Source organism: Eleutherodactylus coqui, chromosome 6, assembly GCF_035609145.1.
Source record: "Eleutherodactylus coqui strain aEleCoq1 chromosome 6, aEleCoq1.hap1, whole genome shotgun sequence".
NCBI lineage: Eukaryota > Metazoa > Chordata > Amphibia > Anura > Eleutherodactylidae > Eleutherodactylus > Eleutherodactylus coqui.
In genome coordinates, this window is record NC_089842.1 from 113,366,514 (window position 1) to 113,383,920 (window position 17,407).

Sequence of the window (17,407 nt, forward strand, 5' to 3'; positions counted from 1 at the left end):
ACCACCACCAGCATGCGCAGACATATGATGGCCAAGCACCCCACAAGGTGGGACGAAGGCCGTTCACCGCCTCCGGTTTGCACCGCTGCCTCTCCCCCTGTGCCCCAACCTGCCACTGAGATCCAACCCCGCTCTGAGGACACAGGCACTACCGTCTCCTGGCCTGCACCCACACCCTCACCTCCGCTGTCCTCGGCCCCATCCAGCAATGTCTCTCAGCGCACCGTCCAGCCGTCGCTAGCGCAAGTGTTTGAGTGCAAGCGTAAGTACGCCGCCACGCACCCGCACGCTCAAGCGTTATCCGTCCACATAGCCAAATTTATCAGCCTTGAGATGCTGCCGTATAGGGTTGTGGAAACGGAGTCCTTCAAAAGTATGATGGCGGCGGCGGCCCCGCACTACTCAGTTCCCAGTCGCCACTACTTTTCCCGATGTGCCGTCCCAGCCCTGCACGACCACGTCTCCCGCAACATTGTACGCGCCCTCACCAACGCGGTTAATGCCAAGGTCCACTTAACAACGGACACATGGACAAGCACAGGCGGGCAGGGCCACTATATCTCCCTGACGGCACATTGGGTGAATTTAGTGGAGGCTGGGACAGAGTTAGAGCCTGGGACCGCTCACGTCCTACCCACCCCCAGAATTGCGGGCCCCAGCTCGGTGCTGGTATCTGCGGCGGTGTATGCTTCCTCCACTAAACCACCCTCCTCCTCCTACAACGCAACCTCTGTCTCGCAATCAAGATGTGTCAGCAGCAGCAGCGCGTCGCCAGCAGTCGGTGTCGCGCGTCGTGGCAGCACAGCGGTGGGCAAGCGTCAGCAGGCCGTGCTGAAACTACTCAGCTTAGGAGATAAGAGGCACAGGGCCCACGAACTGCTGCAGGGTCTGACAGAGCAGACCGACCGCTGGCTTGCGCCGCTGAGCCTCCAACCGGGCATGGTCGTGTGTGACAACGGCCGTAACCTGGTGCCGGCTCTGCAGCTCGGCAACCTCACGCACGTGCCATGCCTGGCCCACGTCTTTAATTTGGTGGTTCAGCGCTTTCTGAAAAGCTACCCACGCTTGTCAGACCTGCTCGTAAAGGTGCGCCGGCTCTGCGCACATTTCCGCAAGTCCCACACGGACGCTGCCACCATGCGGACCCTGCAACATCGGTTTACTCTGCCAGTGCACCGACTGCTGTGCGATGTGCCCACACGGTGGAACTCTACGCTCCACATGTTGGCCAGGCTCTATGAGCAGCGTAGAGCTATAGTGGAATACCAACTCCAACATGGGCGGCGCAGTGGGAGTCAGCCTCCTCAATTATTTTCAGAAGAGTGGGCCTGGTTGGCAGACATCTGCCAGGTCCTTCGAAACTTTGAGCAGTCTACCCAGGTGGTGAGCGGCGATGCTGCAATCATTAGCGTCACTATTCCTCTGCTATGCATCTTGAGAAGTTCCCTGCAAAGCATAAAGGCAGACGCTTTGCGCTCGGAAACAGAGCCGGGGGAAGACAGTATGTCGCTGGATAGTCAGAGCACCCTCCTGTCTATATCTCAGCGCGTTCAGGAGGAGGAGGAGGAGCATGAGGAGGATGAGGAGGAGGGGGAAGAGACAGCTTGGCCCACTGCTGACGGTACCCATGCTGCTTGCCTGTCATCCTTTCAGCGTGTATGGCCTGAGGAGGAGGAGGAGGAGGAGGATCCTGAAAGTGATCTTCCTAGTGAAGACAGCCATGTGTTGCGTACAGGTACCCTGGCACACATGGCTGACTTCATGTTAGGATGCCTTTCTCGTGACCCTCGCATTACACGCATTCTGGCCACTACGGATTACTGGGTGTACACACTGCTCGACCCACGGTATAAGGAGAACCTTTCCACTCTCATTCCCGAAGAGGAAAGGGGTTCGAGAGTGTTGCTATACCACAGGACCCTGGCGGACAAGCTGATGGTAAAATTCCCATCCGACAGCGCTAGTGGCAGAAGGCGCAGTTCCGAGGGCCAGGTAGCAGGGGAGGTGCGGAGATCGAGCAGCATGTACAGCACAGGCAGTACAACAGTCTTTAAGGCCCTGGACAGCTTTATGGCTCCCCAGCAAGACTGTGTCACCGCTCCCCAGTCAAGGCTGAGTCGGCGGGAGCACTGTAAAAGGATGGTGAGGGAGTACGTAGCCGATCGCATGACGGTCCTCCCTGACGCCTCTGCCACCTACAACTACTGGGTGTCGAAGCTGGACGCATGGCCTGAACTCGCGCTGTATGCCCTGGAGGTGCTTGCTTGTCCTGCGGCTAGCGTCCTGTCAGAGAGGGTGTTTAGTGCGGCTGGGGGAATCATCACAGATAAGCGTACCCGCCTGTCAACCGACAGTGCCGACAGGCTTACACTCATCAAGATGAACAAAGCCTGGATTTCCCCAGACTTCTCTTCTCCACCAGCGGACAGCAGCGATACCTAAGCAATACGTAGGCTGCACCCGCGGATGGAAGCATCGTTCTCTCTCACCATCCAAAACGGGGACATTTCTGCTTCATCAGTCTGTGTATAATATTCCTCCTCCTCCTCCTGCTCCTCCTCCTGAAACCTCACGTAATGACGCCGAACGGGCAATTTTTCTTAGGGCCACAAGGCTCACTCATATAATTTTTCTTAAAATTTTTTATATGTTTCAATGCTCTTAAAAGCGTTGAAACTTTAACTTGAACCAATTTTTCGTTAAACTGGGCTGCCTCCAGGCCTAGTTACCATTTAAGCCACATTAACCAAAGCGATTAATGGGTTTCACCTGCCCTCTTGGTTGGCCAGGGCCAATTTTTCTGATGTACATTAGTACTGTTGATACAGCAATTTTTGTGGGCCCTCGCCTACAGTGTAATCAAATGAATTTTTAGCCCACCTGCATTACAGCTGACGTTACATCCGCTGTGTTGGGCAATGCAATGGGATATTTTTATGTACCGCCGGTGGGTTCCAGGGAGCCACCCATGCTGTGGGTCCACAGAGAATTATAAATGCATCTGTTTCCACTTCTAAAGAACCCCAGTCTGACTGGGGCATGCAGTGTGGGCCGAAGCCCACCTGCATTAAGCACAACATTACTACCTCAGCTGTGTTGGGCAATGCAATGGGATATTTTTATGTACCGCCGGTGGCTTCCTGGCACCCACCCATGCTGTGGGTCCACAGAGAATTATAAATGCATCTGTTTCCACTTCTAAAGAACCCCAGTCAGACTGGGGCATGCAGTGTGGGCCGAAGCCCACCTGCATTAAGAACGACATTACTACCTCAGCTGTGTTGGGCAATGCAATAGGATATTTTTATGTACCGCCAGTGGGTTCCAGGGAGCCACCCATGCTGTGGGTCCACAGGGAATTATAAATGCATCTGTTTCCACTTCTAAAGAACCCCAGTCAGACTAGGGCATGCAGTGTGGGCCGAAGCCCACCTGCATTAAGCACAACATTACTACCTCAGCTGTGTTGGACAATGCAATGGGATATTTTTATGTACCGCCGGTGGGTTCCAGGGAGCCACCCATGCTGTCGGTCCACAGGGACTTCACAATAGGGAGTTGTACCTGCCTGTGTCTATGAATTGAAAACCGCGGTCTGACTGGGGCATGCAGACACCTTGACAGAATGAATAGTGTGTGGCACATAGGTTCCCCATTGCTATGCCCACGTGTGCAGCTCCTGATGGCGGTGGCACAGGATTATATTTCTCATTGCTTCTGTACAGCATTGTGGGCTATCGCCCCGCCCCTTTTAAAGAGGGTCGCTGCCTAGCCGTGCCAACCCTCTGCAGTGTGTGCCTGCGGTTCCTCGTCATGGCAGACGCACTTATAAATAGACATGAGGGTGGCGTGGCATGAGGGCAGCTGAAGGCTGGGCAGGGACAGTTTGGTGTGCGCTGTGGACACTGGGTCGTGCGGGGGGGTTGGGCAGCATGTAACCCAGGAGAAGTGGCAGCGGAGTGTCATGCAGGCAGTGATTGTGCTTTGTTGGAGGTAGTGTGGTGCTTAGCTAAGGTATCCATTGCTAATTAGGGCTTTTCAGAAGTAAAAGTTGTTGGGAGGGGGGGGGGGGGCACTCTTGCCGGTATTGTGGCTTAATAGTGGGACCTGTGAACTTGAGATGCAGCCCAACATGTAGCCCCTCGCCTGCCCTATCCGTTGCTGTGTCGTTCCCATCACTTTCTTGAATTGCCCAGATTTTCACACATGAAAACCTTAGCGAGCATCGGCGAAATACAAAAATGCTCGGGTCGCCCATTGACTTCAATGGGGTTCGTTATTCGAAACGAACCCTCGAGCATCGCGATAATTTCGTCCCGAGTAACGAGCACCCGAGCATTTTGGTGCTCGCTCATCTCTAATCATTTCCAAAGGAAAATTAGGATTCTACACCCAAAAATCCATAAGAAATTATGTACCATGCACCAGATGCAAAAATGTTGTTGACTAGTGTTATGTGCTGACTTGTATAGTTATACTAAATATTTATTTTATTTCATTGGCCAAGGTCCGTTTCAGTTCAACTCTAAAATCAATTATTCAATCCCTACTAGATGGTTGATCATACACTCATTTTGAAAAACTATTGTAGACTGAAAATTTTCTGTGGATTTTTTCCCCATTGATATTTGACAATAAAACAGATTTGTTTGACGTTGATTAATGTTTTATGTTAAGCTATTATAATACGTTACCTTGACTATCACATGAAGATAATAATACTCATCATGTGATAAGTAATTCCTGCTAACAAAAATTGCAGATTGATATCCTAGTAATCATATAAAGACCTTCAGGCACAGAATCAGTCACCCAGTGCTTACTTATCAGACTGTGAAGGTTAAATAATGGATTCCTCTACTCATAAGCTCTACCATGTAGACGGCTTTGATTCCAGACAATTACTGGAGACTTACTTGTCAGATAAACCTGAAATGGTCTTTGGAGAGGAGACCTTGATATTTCCCATTGAAAATCTTAAAAAAACTTTCACAGCAGGTATGTATTTTTCTACATTTGACTATTCCTATTTAGTTTTTCAGTTTCTACATTTAATGTGTTGTACTTTTTTATATTTTTATTATAGAAGAATGTTTATCCCTGCAACACTAACTGTATCATTATCAATAATGCAACACGCACCCAACACTATGCAGCCCATGAGGAGACTGGGTGGGGGATTTTCTTATCTCCTCTCAGTACTTTAATTGATTCAATTGAAAGATGATGATGAGCGACGGGAGAACGAAAACTGTACGATGTAAGTGCAGTTACACGCAACGAATATAGCTCAAAAGACTACTTTTCAGCAAATTTCGAGCGATAATCGTTGTGTCTCAATGGGCCTTAACATAGAACCAAACCTTTTACTTACTTCTAAAAGTTCAGTTATGGGACAATTCAAAGCTACTATTATCAGGCAATTGTGGTTTACTCATTTCTACTTCTGTCATTTCATGACCTCTTCCACCTTTGTTTTTAATGAATTTAATTTCCAGAATTTAGTGTTCAATGCAAGATTTAATCTGTTTAAGAAAATGCACCAGCAATACGTTTATGCTCACCAATAGCAGAAATAATAATATTTTTCAACTAAAGATGTTTAGCACATTCTTCTCTATGTATTGTTGTCATATTGCTGTGTTTAATAGAAGATTCTCTGGAACTAGGAACAATTGTGATACCGGAGCCGATAAAAGTCAACATTGAGATGGTCAAGAAGATACTGTAGGAAAACTAGTGAACAGAGATTATACCTGTGTAGTATCTAGTAGCTGGTAAATGGTATAAAAATCAGACCCCCCAGGCATCCCAAGAAAGATCTGCAGATATGGCTCTTCAGTGAAACTCAAGTAACCAAAATGTATCTAAGAATGCTATGAAAAATAGAATTTAGTTTATAAAAAATGTTTTCTAGATACTATTCTCCAAGGTCTACCCTGATGCTTTGCCTATTAAAACGTGCATGTGGCACATCTTTATTAGGTAGCCTATTAATACAATGTAATTAGGAGGTGATGGGTAGCGCTCACTTGAAGGGTGTTAAAAGATGAAGTTGGTGAAGGGTTAACGTTGCAGAAGAAGGCAAATGTTCGTGGTTGCTTGGAAAATCTTATGTATATGAGAGAGCAGCTAGAGGGAGCTCCGATCATGTAAATGAGGGAGAAGGATGAATGCAAACAAAAGAAGAAAAATCCTCAGCGCTCGACCAAGCAAGAAAATTTGGCAAGATAAAGGAATAAGTTGTATAACTTACTTCATGGAGGCGCCTATTTGCAGGCGCCTCCTAATCCCGGATGGCGTATCACAAAGTCAGTGGACACCGGCAGCGATGAAAGTTCCACAGTTTAATACTCACAATGATATACAACGCGTTTCGGCCCGGGGCCTTTTTCAAGTATACATTATGTTAAAAATCATACGTATGTGTATAAAATTTAAAATTACCTGACAAGATAAGTGCGGGTGCAGCAAGTAAGGTTTCTGGATTCACCGGAGGCGTCATGTGACGTTTACGTCTTGCGCGGTGACGTGTAGTCATGTGGTTACGTCTCATAGGAAGATTGTTAGAACGCGTGTAGTGACGTATGGTCAAGTGATTGCGTCTCATAGGGGAGTTACTGGAGCGTCATTCAGACGTAAACGTCACGTGATGCCTCCGGTGAATCCGGAAACCTTACTTGCTGCACCCGCACTTATCTTGTCAGGTAATTTTAAATTTTATACATATATGAATGATTTTTAACATAATGTATACTTGAAAAAGGCCCCAGACCGAAACGCGTTGTATATCATTGTGAGTATTAAGCTGTGAAACTTTCATCGCTGCCGGTGTCCACTGACTTTGTGATATGCCATCCGGGATTAGGAGGGGCCTGCACATAGGCGCCTCCACGAAGTAAGTTATACAACTTATTCCCTTATCTTGCCAAATTTTCTTGCTTGGTCGAGCGCTGAGGATTTTTCTTCTTTTGTTTGAATACAATGTAATTGTCACATTGTGCTTAAGGGACCTGTAGTTCTGTGGGTTTCCAGCAGCACACTTGCACAGGTGTGGGATGATTTTGCTGGCTGCATGTGTATTGCTCCAGTCCACCAATTGCCACCGGTCTGCTACACATAAATGCCAGCATCACTTGCTAGAGGGAGCTGGACATTTATCTTTCTCATCTTTCCCTCTCAGAACGCTGGTGTTTGAAGTCATGCATATGTTGCTTACTGTTGCTTCATGCATAAGGATTTCAGTGGGATTCCCTGTTGATATAAACAGTGTCCTGTTCAGCTTGTATGCTATTTACCATCTATGGTGAGCTAGGCACCTCGGTTCCAGCTTGGGGCTGCCCCTATTTAGACAATCGCCCTGCTTACAGGCAGGACTCCCTGTGGTTTGAGTTTTCTCATTAGGGTAGGAACTTACAAGATAACAAGGACCCTTGTCATGGGTTCATGAGCTTAAGTATCTTGGCCCAAAATATGACGCAATACCTTATAGTATTTTTTTGCTATTCCATCTACTTATGCGTTTAGTATTCTTGGTAAGTGTTTTAGCATTTGTCATTTGTTGTTGGATGTCTGCTCACAAGTCTCATTTACTGTTCAGTCTGTTTCAGTGTCTGTTTGAATGAATTCTTCTCCTATTTGTGTTCGTCCTGGGCATGGTGTGAATTATGCTCAAGTTGGACATGATGGTAATGCATTACAATGGTATTGCATTATGCAAAATAAGAACTCAAACGATCACAAGTTCAAGACTCCTATAGGGACTGAAAATAACTAAAATTAAGGCTTTTTATTATTATAAAAAAGAATTAAAAGTTTAAAAAAAACTTTTTCCAGTCATTGCATCAAAATATAATTCAATTTACAAAATGTAAAAACTGGTATTGCTGCATTCATAAGGGTCTAGTTTGTTAAAACATCACATAATTAATCCTGCATGGTGAACATTGTAAGATGAAAAATGCAATGCAGAATTGTGCTTTCTTTGATCACCTCCAAAAAAAGTTAATACACTACCATAAAAGCTTTAATATACCCCAAAATCATACCAAGAAAAACTAGATCACCATGCAAAAAATAAGCCATCACGCAGCCCTGTTAGATTTTGTTTTAAAGTTATGGGAGTTAATAGATGGCAATAGAAAGCAATAGATTTTTTTTATAAAAATAAGTATTTTTTTGAAGTAGTACTAGATAGAAAACTTTATAAATTTGATATTGCTGCAATTGTATGCCCCACAGACTAAATATAACATCTAATTTGTTACTGTGTGCTGAGTGCCATAAAAACAACCCCCTCCAAAATGGTGCAATTACATTATTTCTCATTTCGCCCAACTTAAAAATGTTTTAAAGTTTTCCAATATATTATATGGTATGTTAAATGGTGCTATCTAAAAACACAACTCATCCTGCAAAAAAAAAGCCCTCATGTAGATATGTCACAGAAAAAAAATATATTAAAAAGATGATTTTTTAAAGTGGAAATACCAGAACAGCAGAATGTGACCTGGACATAAGAGCATCAGTGACTCTTGGTTATGAAAGGGTTAAATACACTCTTATCTTTTTATATATATATATATATATATATATATATATATATATATATATATATATATATACTCATGGGTGCATGCTGGTTTTGTCTTTTTTTTCCCACTTTGATATTTATTCTACACCATGATCCATGAGTTGCAGGGAGACAAGTGGATAGCTGCACCCCTGGTTATTGATGATACATAAAGTGAAATAACACCATTCCATCATCTTAGCATCTCACCTTTTAGTAATTGTTGAAGATATTTGGATGGTTCTGGTCACACTAGCCTTTTGAGCCTCCTTTCTCCTTTTCTCTTACTGTAACCAGAAAACTTCAAGGTCACCCAGCAGTCTGCTCTCTCTGAGAAAAATTAATGGCATTGACATACTGTAGGAAAGCTTTGGTGGTCCTGCTCTTAAAAAGGGCTATTTACTTGAGACTACCCATTATCATCTACCCTACTATGCAATTTTAAGTCAAGAGCAATCACAAAGATTGTCTATCATTTTGGAGGATCTGTCCTCTACTGCATTGCTAGGGTAATCTGTTAATTTGAAAGGGCACTGTGTAATGCTGAATTTCCCATGTGGTTGTGCTGCATGGAAATTGAACAGTCACTGTCATGGTTCCTCACAGATTACAGCTGATTGCTGTAATCCTGCAGGTCCTGGAAGGGTGATACTTATGATCTTATTGTCAAGGGAATCTTCTAACAAGTACGAATTGATCGAAGTATAGAACCACTTTAATGGGGTTTTAAGAAGTATTAGATAAAAGGAGTTGTCTGGCTGTAATAAGATTGTTTAAAACTGGATCCAAATATGGTAAAACAATAAAAACAGCGGTACTTACCCATCCTCTTCCTCAGTGATCCAGTGTTGCACACCTGTGGTCCACAAAGTCTTCGTTTAAAAAAGTGCTACCAACTGACGACTACTGGGAGCTGGGACATTTCAGCTGGGAGATCCGCACATGCCCGCTGCGGTCTCTGATTAGTAGCTGTTCCTAAGCAAAGACCAGAAGGATCTCAGGACTGTAGCAGTGAATCACTAAGCCAGTGAATCCATCTAACAGTTGCCTCGTCAATGCCATATTTGGTTATTTTTTCAATAAGGTTCATATGAAATACTTTGTCAAATGCTTTGCTAATGTCAAAATATACTACATCAGTTTCATTTCCCTGATCAAACTAGTCTGTGATTCTGTCATAGAAGACAATTAAATTGGTCTAGCATGACTTGTTTATTACAAACCCATGCTGGCTCTGGTTAATTACTATATTCTTACCCAAGCACTTGCATACATGCTGTTTAATAATTTCTTCAAAGGTATTTCCCACTATAGAAGTTAGGCTCACAGGCCTGTAGTTGCCTTAGTTCACCTTCTTCCCTTTTTTTGAAGATAGGCACAACATTTGGCTTTCTTTAATCTTCTGGAACGTCTCGTGTTCTCAAGGAATTTTCAAAGATTGAGGAGAGTGGTTCAGTAATTACTTCTGCTGCTTCCTACAGTATCCGATGATGTAATTCATATGGACCCTGAGAATTGAATTTATTTAAGTTAGCTAAGCATTCCCTCACCATTTTCTGCTTATAGATGGCCTGCATTCTATTATTCCTTCAATAGTACAGGGAAAATCAGTTTATGTTACATTTACTTCCTGAGAAAAAATGAATATGAAATAGGAATTTAAAGGTTCTGCCTTCTCAACATAATTTTTAACCAATTCACAATTTTCATCCTGTAAACATTCCATGGCATCTTTGAATTTTCTTTTGCTTTTGATATACCCCAAATAATCCCATTTATTGTTTTTGGCCTTTCTAGCAAGACTCAATTTATTATCAGCTTTAGCTATTCTGACACTTGCACTACGGTTTTTGGAGACTGCATTATATTCTTTAGATATGTCCCACTCTATCCACTTGATAAACTGATTTTCTTCCTTTTTAGCATGTATTTAAGTTCTGTGTTCATCCATCCTGGTCTCCTTAAATACTTCCCATTCTTCCTTCTTTTAGGGATTGTTAACAGTTGTGCTTTGAGAATCTTATTTTGGAACATATCCCAACCTTCTTGTACATTTCTGTCCAAAAGTTTCTGTGATGCCTATTACATCACATTTCTTTTCTTGTGTTATGAGCTCTAATTCTCCTTACTTGTTTCCCATGCTCTGTGCATTTGTATAGAAACATTTTATTTTGATGGGTGTCTCTTGCTCCTCTACTTTCCTTCCGAATGTTTTGTCTTTGTTCTTTCGTTCGACTTCTAATAGCAAGATTCACAATTTGTACTAATTAGTTGTATATTTTTCCTGGCCTTTCACTTCCCTTCTCATATTATTCAAGTGTAAAGCTCTCCTGATGAGTGTAGCAAGGCACCTACCAAATATATGCTTTCCTGTCTTTGCAAGGTGCCACCCATCTCTAGCAAGGAGTCTATCCTGTAGGTAATTCACTCCATGGTCCAGAAATCCAAATCTTTGCTGATGGCACAGTTGACCATTTGGAAGTTCTTTGGTAGAAATTGAAAGAAAACATATTTATATAATGTTTATGAATATACACACAACAAAATGAGGCATGTGGGGAAACCACTGTGACTCCATTGTCCAACATATACGTGGAGCAAGCTCTGCATGAGGGTTTAACATATTACTGTAGATGCTTCAATATTTGCAATTTATTTTTACAGGTCACATTAAAGGAAAGATCTTGATTGACCTCAGCTGTGGTCCCATTATTCATCATTTGTATGCGGCCTGTGAGTTTTTCAAGCACATTATAGTGCTGAAGACCACTGACAGATGCATCATGGAGCTGAAAAGATGGCTGGACACACGTACAGGAGCATTTCATTGGGGCCATGCCACACAGCTTCATGTAGACACAGAGGGAAACAGGTGAAATATTTTATCAAATATTAGGGGAACACCTGCTGCCATTGTCATCATTGCAACCATACAAATAATATGAAGTAGATCTAGGGAATGTTTAGGCAATATATCTTCTATCTACTTTATATTATAACACAGTAAAATGATATTTTAGGCTGAAAATAGACTTGTGTCCATCCAGTTCAGCCTATTTTCCTGCAATGTTGATCCAGAGGAAGGCAAAAAACCTCAATGAGGTAGAAGCGATAGGTAGAACAACACCCTGAACCAATAACCCCTCTGTAGTAATCAGTGACTATAACATGTAATATTGACTATAACATGCAATAGGTTATGGGAAAGATATCTGTATTGACCGCTGATATACTTACACATAGTTATTAAGTCGCCCACTCAGCTATCTCTTTTAAAGTAAATAACCCCAATTTTGATCATTCCATTAGTTACCGGTCTTTGAACCTACTCAAGCTCTGATAAGTATCTCTTGAGTACTGGTGCCCAAAATTGTACACAATAATCTATGTGTAGTCTGATCAGTAATTCATAAATTGGAAAAACAATGTTCTTATCATGTGTCCCTAGATCCCTTTTAATTCACGCCATGATCCTATTTAACTTGGCAGCAGCTACCTTGTTGCTCCAGTTAAGTTTGCAGTGAATTAAAATCCCAATGTCTTTTTTCATGTTAATAAGGAAGATGGTACAATATCTCTGCAGCGTCACCTATTGGATGGCAACATTCCTTCAAATCATTGAATGACTTTTTAACAAGTATGTAAAACAATAATTGGGAAAAGAAAACCAAGCCAGAAAACCTTATACAGACAGCTGTTTCAGGGTGTTTGCCCCTCATCAGTGCACAGTAGGTTTCTGGCTTGGCTAGTGAGAGGCCTGTGACGTTGGTCAAGAGGGGTGACACCCTTCTTGATCCGCTTTTTCATGATAGTTTTGCCCAGTGGCTTCCCATTTAGTGTGTACTGGTAGCTTTTTTTTTACCTGCCCATGTGCATAACCTTACACTTATCAGTGTTAAACCTCATTTGCCATTTTTCTGCCCAAACTCTCAACTTATCCAGATCCATTTTCAATGGTATGCTATCCTCTCTTGTATTAATTACTTCACAGTTTTTTTCATCTGCAAATGTTGATATTTTACGGTGCAATCCTTCTACCAGGTCAATAATATACTAAAAAGAATTGGGTCCAACACATTTGTAATGCTAGTTTATTCCAGATCTCATTTCAGAAGTCAATAGTAAAATCAAAATTTAGCCACTCAGACAAATATTCTCCATTATGGTTCCTTGTATGATAATAGTTACTGTTGGAAGTGCACAGTATAAGCCTGACACTTAGTACACTGGTCTTGGTTGAATTCAAATCTTTCTACCAGTACTGGGAGCCAACAATTTACAGATTACTAATGTATAGAGCTACTGCTGAGCTTTAATACCCATGGTGATGTTGATGGGATAATTACTTTCTTCATTTTTCCCATTTGTTTTAGAGATCAGTTACAGGACAAGGAAGAAAAAATGAGATCGGCAGTTCAACATGTTATGAAATGTGACTTTGAGAAAGAAAATATAATAGAACCGCTGGACCTACCACCAGCCGATTGTATTATCAGTGCTTGGCTTCTAGATGTTATCAGCAAAGACCATGATGATTACAGGGGACATCTCAGGAAGTACTCAAGGCTCATGAAACCTGGAGGATGCCTCATATTAATTGGGTGTTTAGACACAACATATTTCACAATCCAAAAAGACAAGTTTCATGTTTTCAGATATGATAAGGATTTTGCCAGGAAAGCTCTAGTTGGAGAAGGCTTTGTTATTGATTGCTGTAAGGTTAAAGAGACAAAAGTTGTGAGTGACCTTTCTGACTACAAGGGCGTCATATTCATTGCTGCTTACAAGGAGAAGTAGATAATTAATTTTAAATGTGCGAGTTAATAGCTCATATGTGAATTTTAAAAAAGGATTTAATAACCAAACCAGGGCTTCCTGTATGATCGAACTCGCCTACAGAATTCATAGAAAATTCTATTAATGTGCCTAAGGGTGAAGTCACACGAACGTATATCGGCTCGGTTTTCACGCCGAGCCGATATACGTTGTCCTCGTGGACGGGGGGGGGGGGGGTGGTATGGAAGAGCCAAGTGCAGGATCTGAGCTCCCGCCCCCCTCTCTGCCTCCTCTCCGCCCCTCTGCACTATTTGCAATGGGGAGAGGTGGGACGGGGCGGGGCTAATTCACAGAACTTAGCCCCGCCCTGCCTCTTCCCATTACAAATAGTGCAAAGGGGCGGAGAGGAGGCGGAGAGGGGGCCGGGAGCTCAGTTCCTGCTCCTGGCTCTTCCATCCCCCCCTCCCCCCCTGCACACGAGGACAACGTATATCGGCTCGGCGTGAAAACCGAGCCGATATACGTTCGTGTGACTTCACCCTAAAGGTGCCTGTTATTTGTGAATATTTAATATTGTAATCTAAACTTACAGTTTCATCATTGCAGCATGATGCCAGTGCTGTGAAGCAAGAGTCGAATGTATTCATGAAATATAAGTTCCCCCACCCTCCAGAATCTGATTGGCAGCCTTCTTCCTTTGACAGTTTTCTCTCAATATACAGTAAATCAGCAGTGGAAGATGCCTGTATCTCATAAATACATCTGACTTCTGTTTTATAGAAATGGCATCGTGCTGATATGATTAAACTGTGAGTTTAACTAGACCACAGCATATTCACAAATTACAGACACACTGGAATCAGCATGTGTATGATTACTTCATGCTGTTCTCTGACACAGTAGCATTATTGTGCTCACGGATTCCCTTTACATGGAATTTGTCAGCACAATCTCACCCATAAATCTAACTTTATTAGCCGTAATGGGATGAAAAATTATTGACTTCTGATGCTTTTGCTATTCCTAATGAACCCATGTGCCTCAACAATTAGGTTTAAAAGTTATCCTGTGCCATATAAACATTACCAGAGAAAAGTCATCTGGCTGAAAAGATTCAAACTGATTCATGAGCTACGAAGTTCGAGTCAGTAAATCCCACGGTTGGGTTTGCGTTACAGAAGTATAAATGAGTTTGTAATATGCTTGTTTGAAACCAGCGTAGAGAAGGCACTTGTAGCTCTAAAACAGAGAAATGATGCACCAAGCCCTTTAAAGATATAATGTAAAAATCGGAGCAGAATTAAAGATCCATTTAGATTAATTCCTTCTTGACACACATATAACTATGTACATCCTGACTGCATACAGAGCTGTACAGCGAAGCATGTAATGGGCTATAGTATTATTTCAGATTATGATTTTAATAGGAATTTTTTGCCACGATGCTGTTAGAGCACGTGACAGGGAGCCGGGTGATGTATTTTTTTATCCTTGCTCGCTAGCTGGATATCGAGGTACCCGCCATTGAAGTCTGCGCTACGGATGAAAATCTGACTCTTTTCAGAGAGCCATGCATGTGATCTTTCATAGACTTGTGTGGACTTCAGTGGTGGGCACCAGAAGATTCAGGTAACAGGCAAGTATAAAAAATACATCACCCGCCTCCCTGTCACCTGACCTAACAGCACTGTAAGTTAAGGCCGATTTACACCGGACAAGTGTCGGGCAAACGATGCCCGACACTCATCCCTGTATCCCCGCGCTCCCGTTCTCCTGCACGGGAGCTAGCACAGCTGGCTCGCACACGGAGCATCCAGCAGGGGAGAGGGGCAGTGCAGCTCTCCTCTCGCTCTCCCGCCCCTCTCCATTCACATAACACAGGTACCGTTCACTATTGAATGGCAGCTGTTTAAACTGCACGATGAGCGAAGATCGTCATTTTTAGCAGCACATGCTGGCCGCTCTGTGTGCAAGCCAGCTGTGTTAGCTCCTGTGCAGGAGCACGGGAGCGCGGGGATACAGGGACAAGTGTCGGGCAACCGACCCTCGTCCAATGTAAATGGGCCTTTAGTTTATGGTGCTTTAGGCAGGTAACAGGTTCCCTTTTAATAAATTGCTAGTTGGCTGCTATTAACATTTTGTTTTTAGAAACTTTCTTTCAACTGATAATAGTCTTGAGATCTCATATGGTCGTCTGGGAAATCATGGGGTATTGTATGACTTCTGGCTATTTGCATTACATCAGACACTATTGCAATATGCTAATGAAGGTAAACATTTAGCTTTGAACTGTGTGTTTTTCTTGAGGGGATCAGTATGACTTGCCTGCTCTTTACTACATGATTATGAATCTTGATGTATGAGCCATGAAATCCTCATGTCTGAGATTCAAGGAATTAAAATGCATACAAATAAATATTAGCAGCATTCACCAAGAACTTTGCCTCAATCACTAATTATGACTTCATTTTGTATATAGTTCTAAGTGGTCCAACAAAGATTTGTATAAAATCTCCACTGTATGGTTGCATGCCTCTGTTTTCGTATGGCAGCATATAGAAGGTTGTTTTGTTGAATTTGATATGAAAATCATGGTATGCTCCATTTAACATGCATGCATAGAAGTCTATCTCCTCACATCTGGCACACCAAGGAGTCCATAGGGCAACACATTAAGGCTGTAGAGCTCCATACTATGAAACCATATGGCCTCTGTGCAATGTTGTGTATGCTCCATGCACAAGGGGCTGCTGGGTGCACGGACCCATAGTCCTGTTCGGTATTGGTTTTGGAAAATAAGGACACAGTGCTGATTTCTCTCTGGCTGAAACCCAGTATAACCCACCTTCCAAATGCTTTGACTACAATTGGCAACAAGTACAATGAGTCTATTGTCTCTTTGGTTATGACCAACACACTCACTGCAGTACAGAGAAAGGCCTTAGTCAGACGGGCGTTTTTAGCCGCGATTTGTGCATGCGCATGAGTCCCGCGATTTTTTAAAACCATTGCTTTGCAATGGTATCGGACACATGAGCGCTTTTTATGCGCTCGTCTGATAAATTATAGAACAAAAAATCGCAGATCGCACCTATCTGCGATCTGCGATTCCTGTTCTCTTCTGTATATGCGCTCAATGGGGCCGGCGGCAGCAGCGCCGACCCCATTGAGAACATATAGAAGACAAATCATTCTTCACTGCCACAGCTGTAACAGCTGTGGCAGAGAAGACCGATGTTTGCCCATTGAATTCAATGGAGCGGCAATACATTGAAAGCAATGGGCTGCCGGCGTGCGCGGGGTGAATTGTCGGGAAGGGGTTAAATATATAAGCCCTTCCCTGCAATTCATCCTAAAATGTGTTAAAATAAAAAAAAATTGTATACTCACCTTTCCGCTGCAGCCGGAGTCCAGCCGCGGCCGCTGTCAGTTCTCCTGAACTGCTTCTTGGCACTATTCAGCCGGCGGGGCTTTAAAATCCCCGCCTGCTGAATGATCTGCCTCTGATTGGTCACAGCCCTGACCAATCAGAGGCTGAAAACACTCACACACCCATTCATGAATTCATGAATGGGTGAGTGACTGCTGCCTCTCAGCGCTGAGCCAATCAGGGGCAGGTCTGACTCACATCCATTCATGAATTCATGAGGAAAGCCGTCAGCGCTCTGCCCCCTACCCAAGTCAGTCAGTGCCTTTGTGCCAGACAGGTCAAACACCGCAATGGGAACTAAGTTTGCACCAACAGCATAGGTGGGTCCTAGGAAACCCAAGACATGAACAAAAATTGATCTGAGCGGCCAAACATGGAAGACTTGCACCGTGCCCACGGCATAGGCCTCGGCCCACAGATTCAGCAATCCTAGGCTGGAAGCAGACTTTCACTGCATCCAGGACATAGGCCTCTGCACAAACCCTCAGCAATCGCGTGCCTACAGCGGACTCCAATGCTAGCGTAGCTGTGCACGTCTCATTAGCGCTGTATTGCTCCTGTAGTTTGTCGCAATGCAGTGCCCCGGATAGTGCCTCATAGCCACACCACCCTCATGTCTATTTATAAGT

General features: G+C 43.5%; 1 protein-coding gene across 1 annotated transcript; it reads left to right on the forward strand.

Moving 5' to 3' along the window:
- The first annotated feature begins 4,789 nt into the window (after positions 1 to 4,789).
- LOC136631426 (nicotinamide N-methyltransferase-like) lies at positions 4,790 to 13,528 on the forward strand. The gene is made up of 3 exons (XM_066605714.1): positions 4,790 to 4,998; positions 11,237 to 11,444; positions 12,946 to 13,528. The coding sequence occupies exons 1-3, from the start codon at positions 4,848 to 4,850 to the stop codon at positions 13,367 to 13,369; spliced, it is 783 nt and encodes a 260-aa protein (XP_066461811.1). The 5' UTR covers positions 4,790 to 4,847; the 3' UTR covers positions 13,370 to 13,528.
- Positions 13,529 to 17,407: the final 3,879 nt, after the last annotated feature.

Excerpts from the sequence above, each read along its gene's own strand:
- LOC136631426 (XM_066605714.1), top strand. The coding sequence starts at position 4,848 with ATGGATTCCTCTACTCATAAGCTCTACCATGTAGACGGCTTTGATTCC. Across the intron at positions 4,999-11,236 it reads TAAAAAAACTTTCACAGCAG|GTCACATTAAAGGAAAGATC; the intron begins GTATGTATTTTT and ends TTATTTTTACAG. Across the intron at positions 11,445-12,945 it reads GTAGACACAGAGGGAAACAG|AGATCAGTTACAGGACAAGG; the intron begins GTGAAATATTTT and ends CATTTGTTTTAG.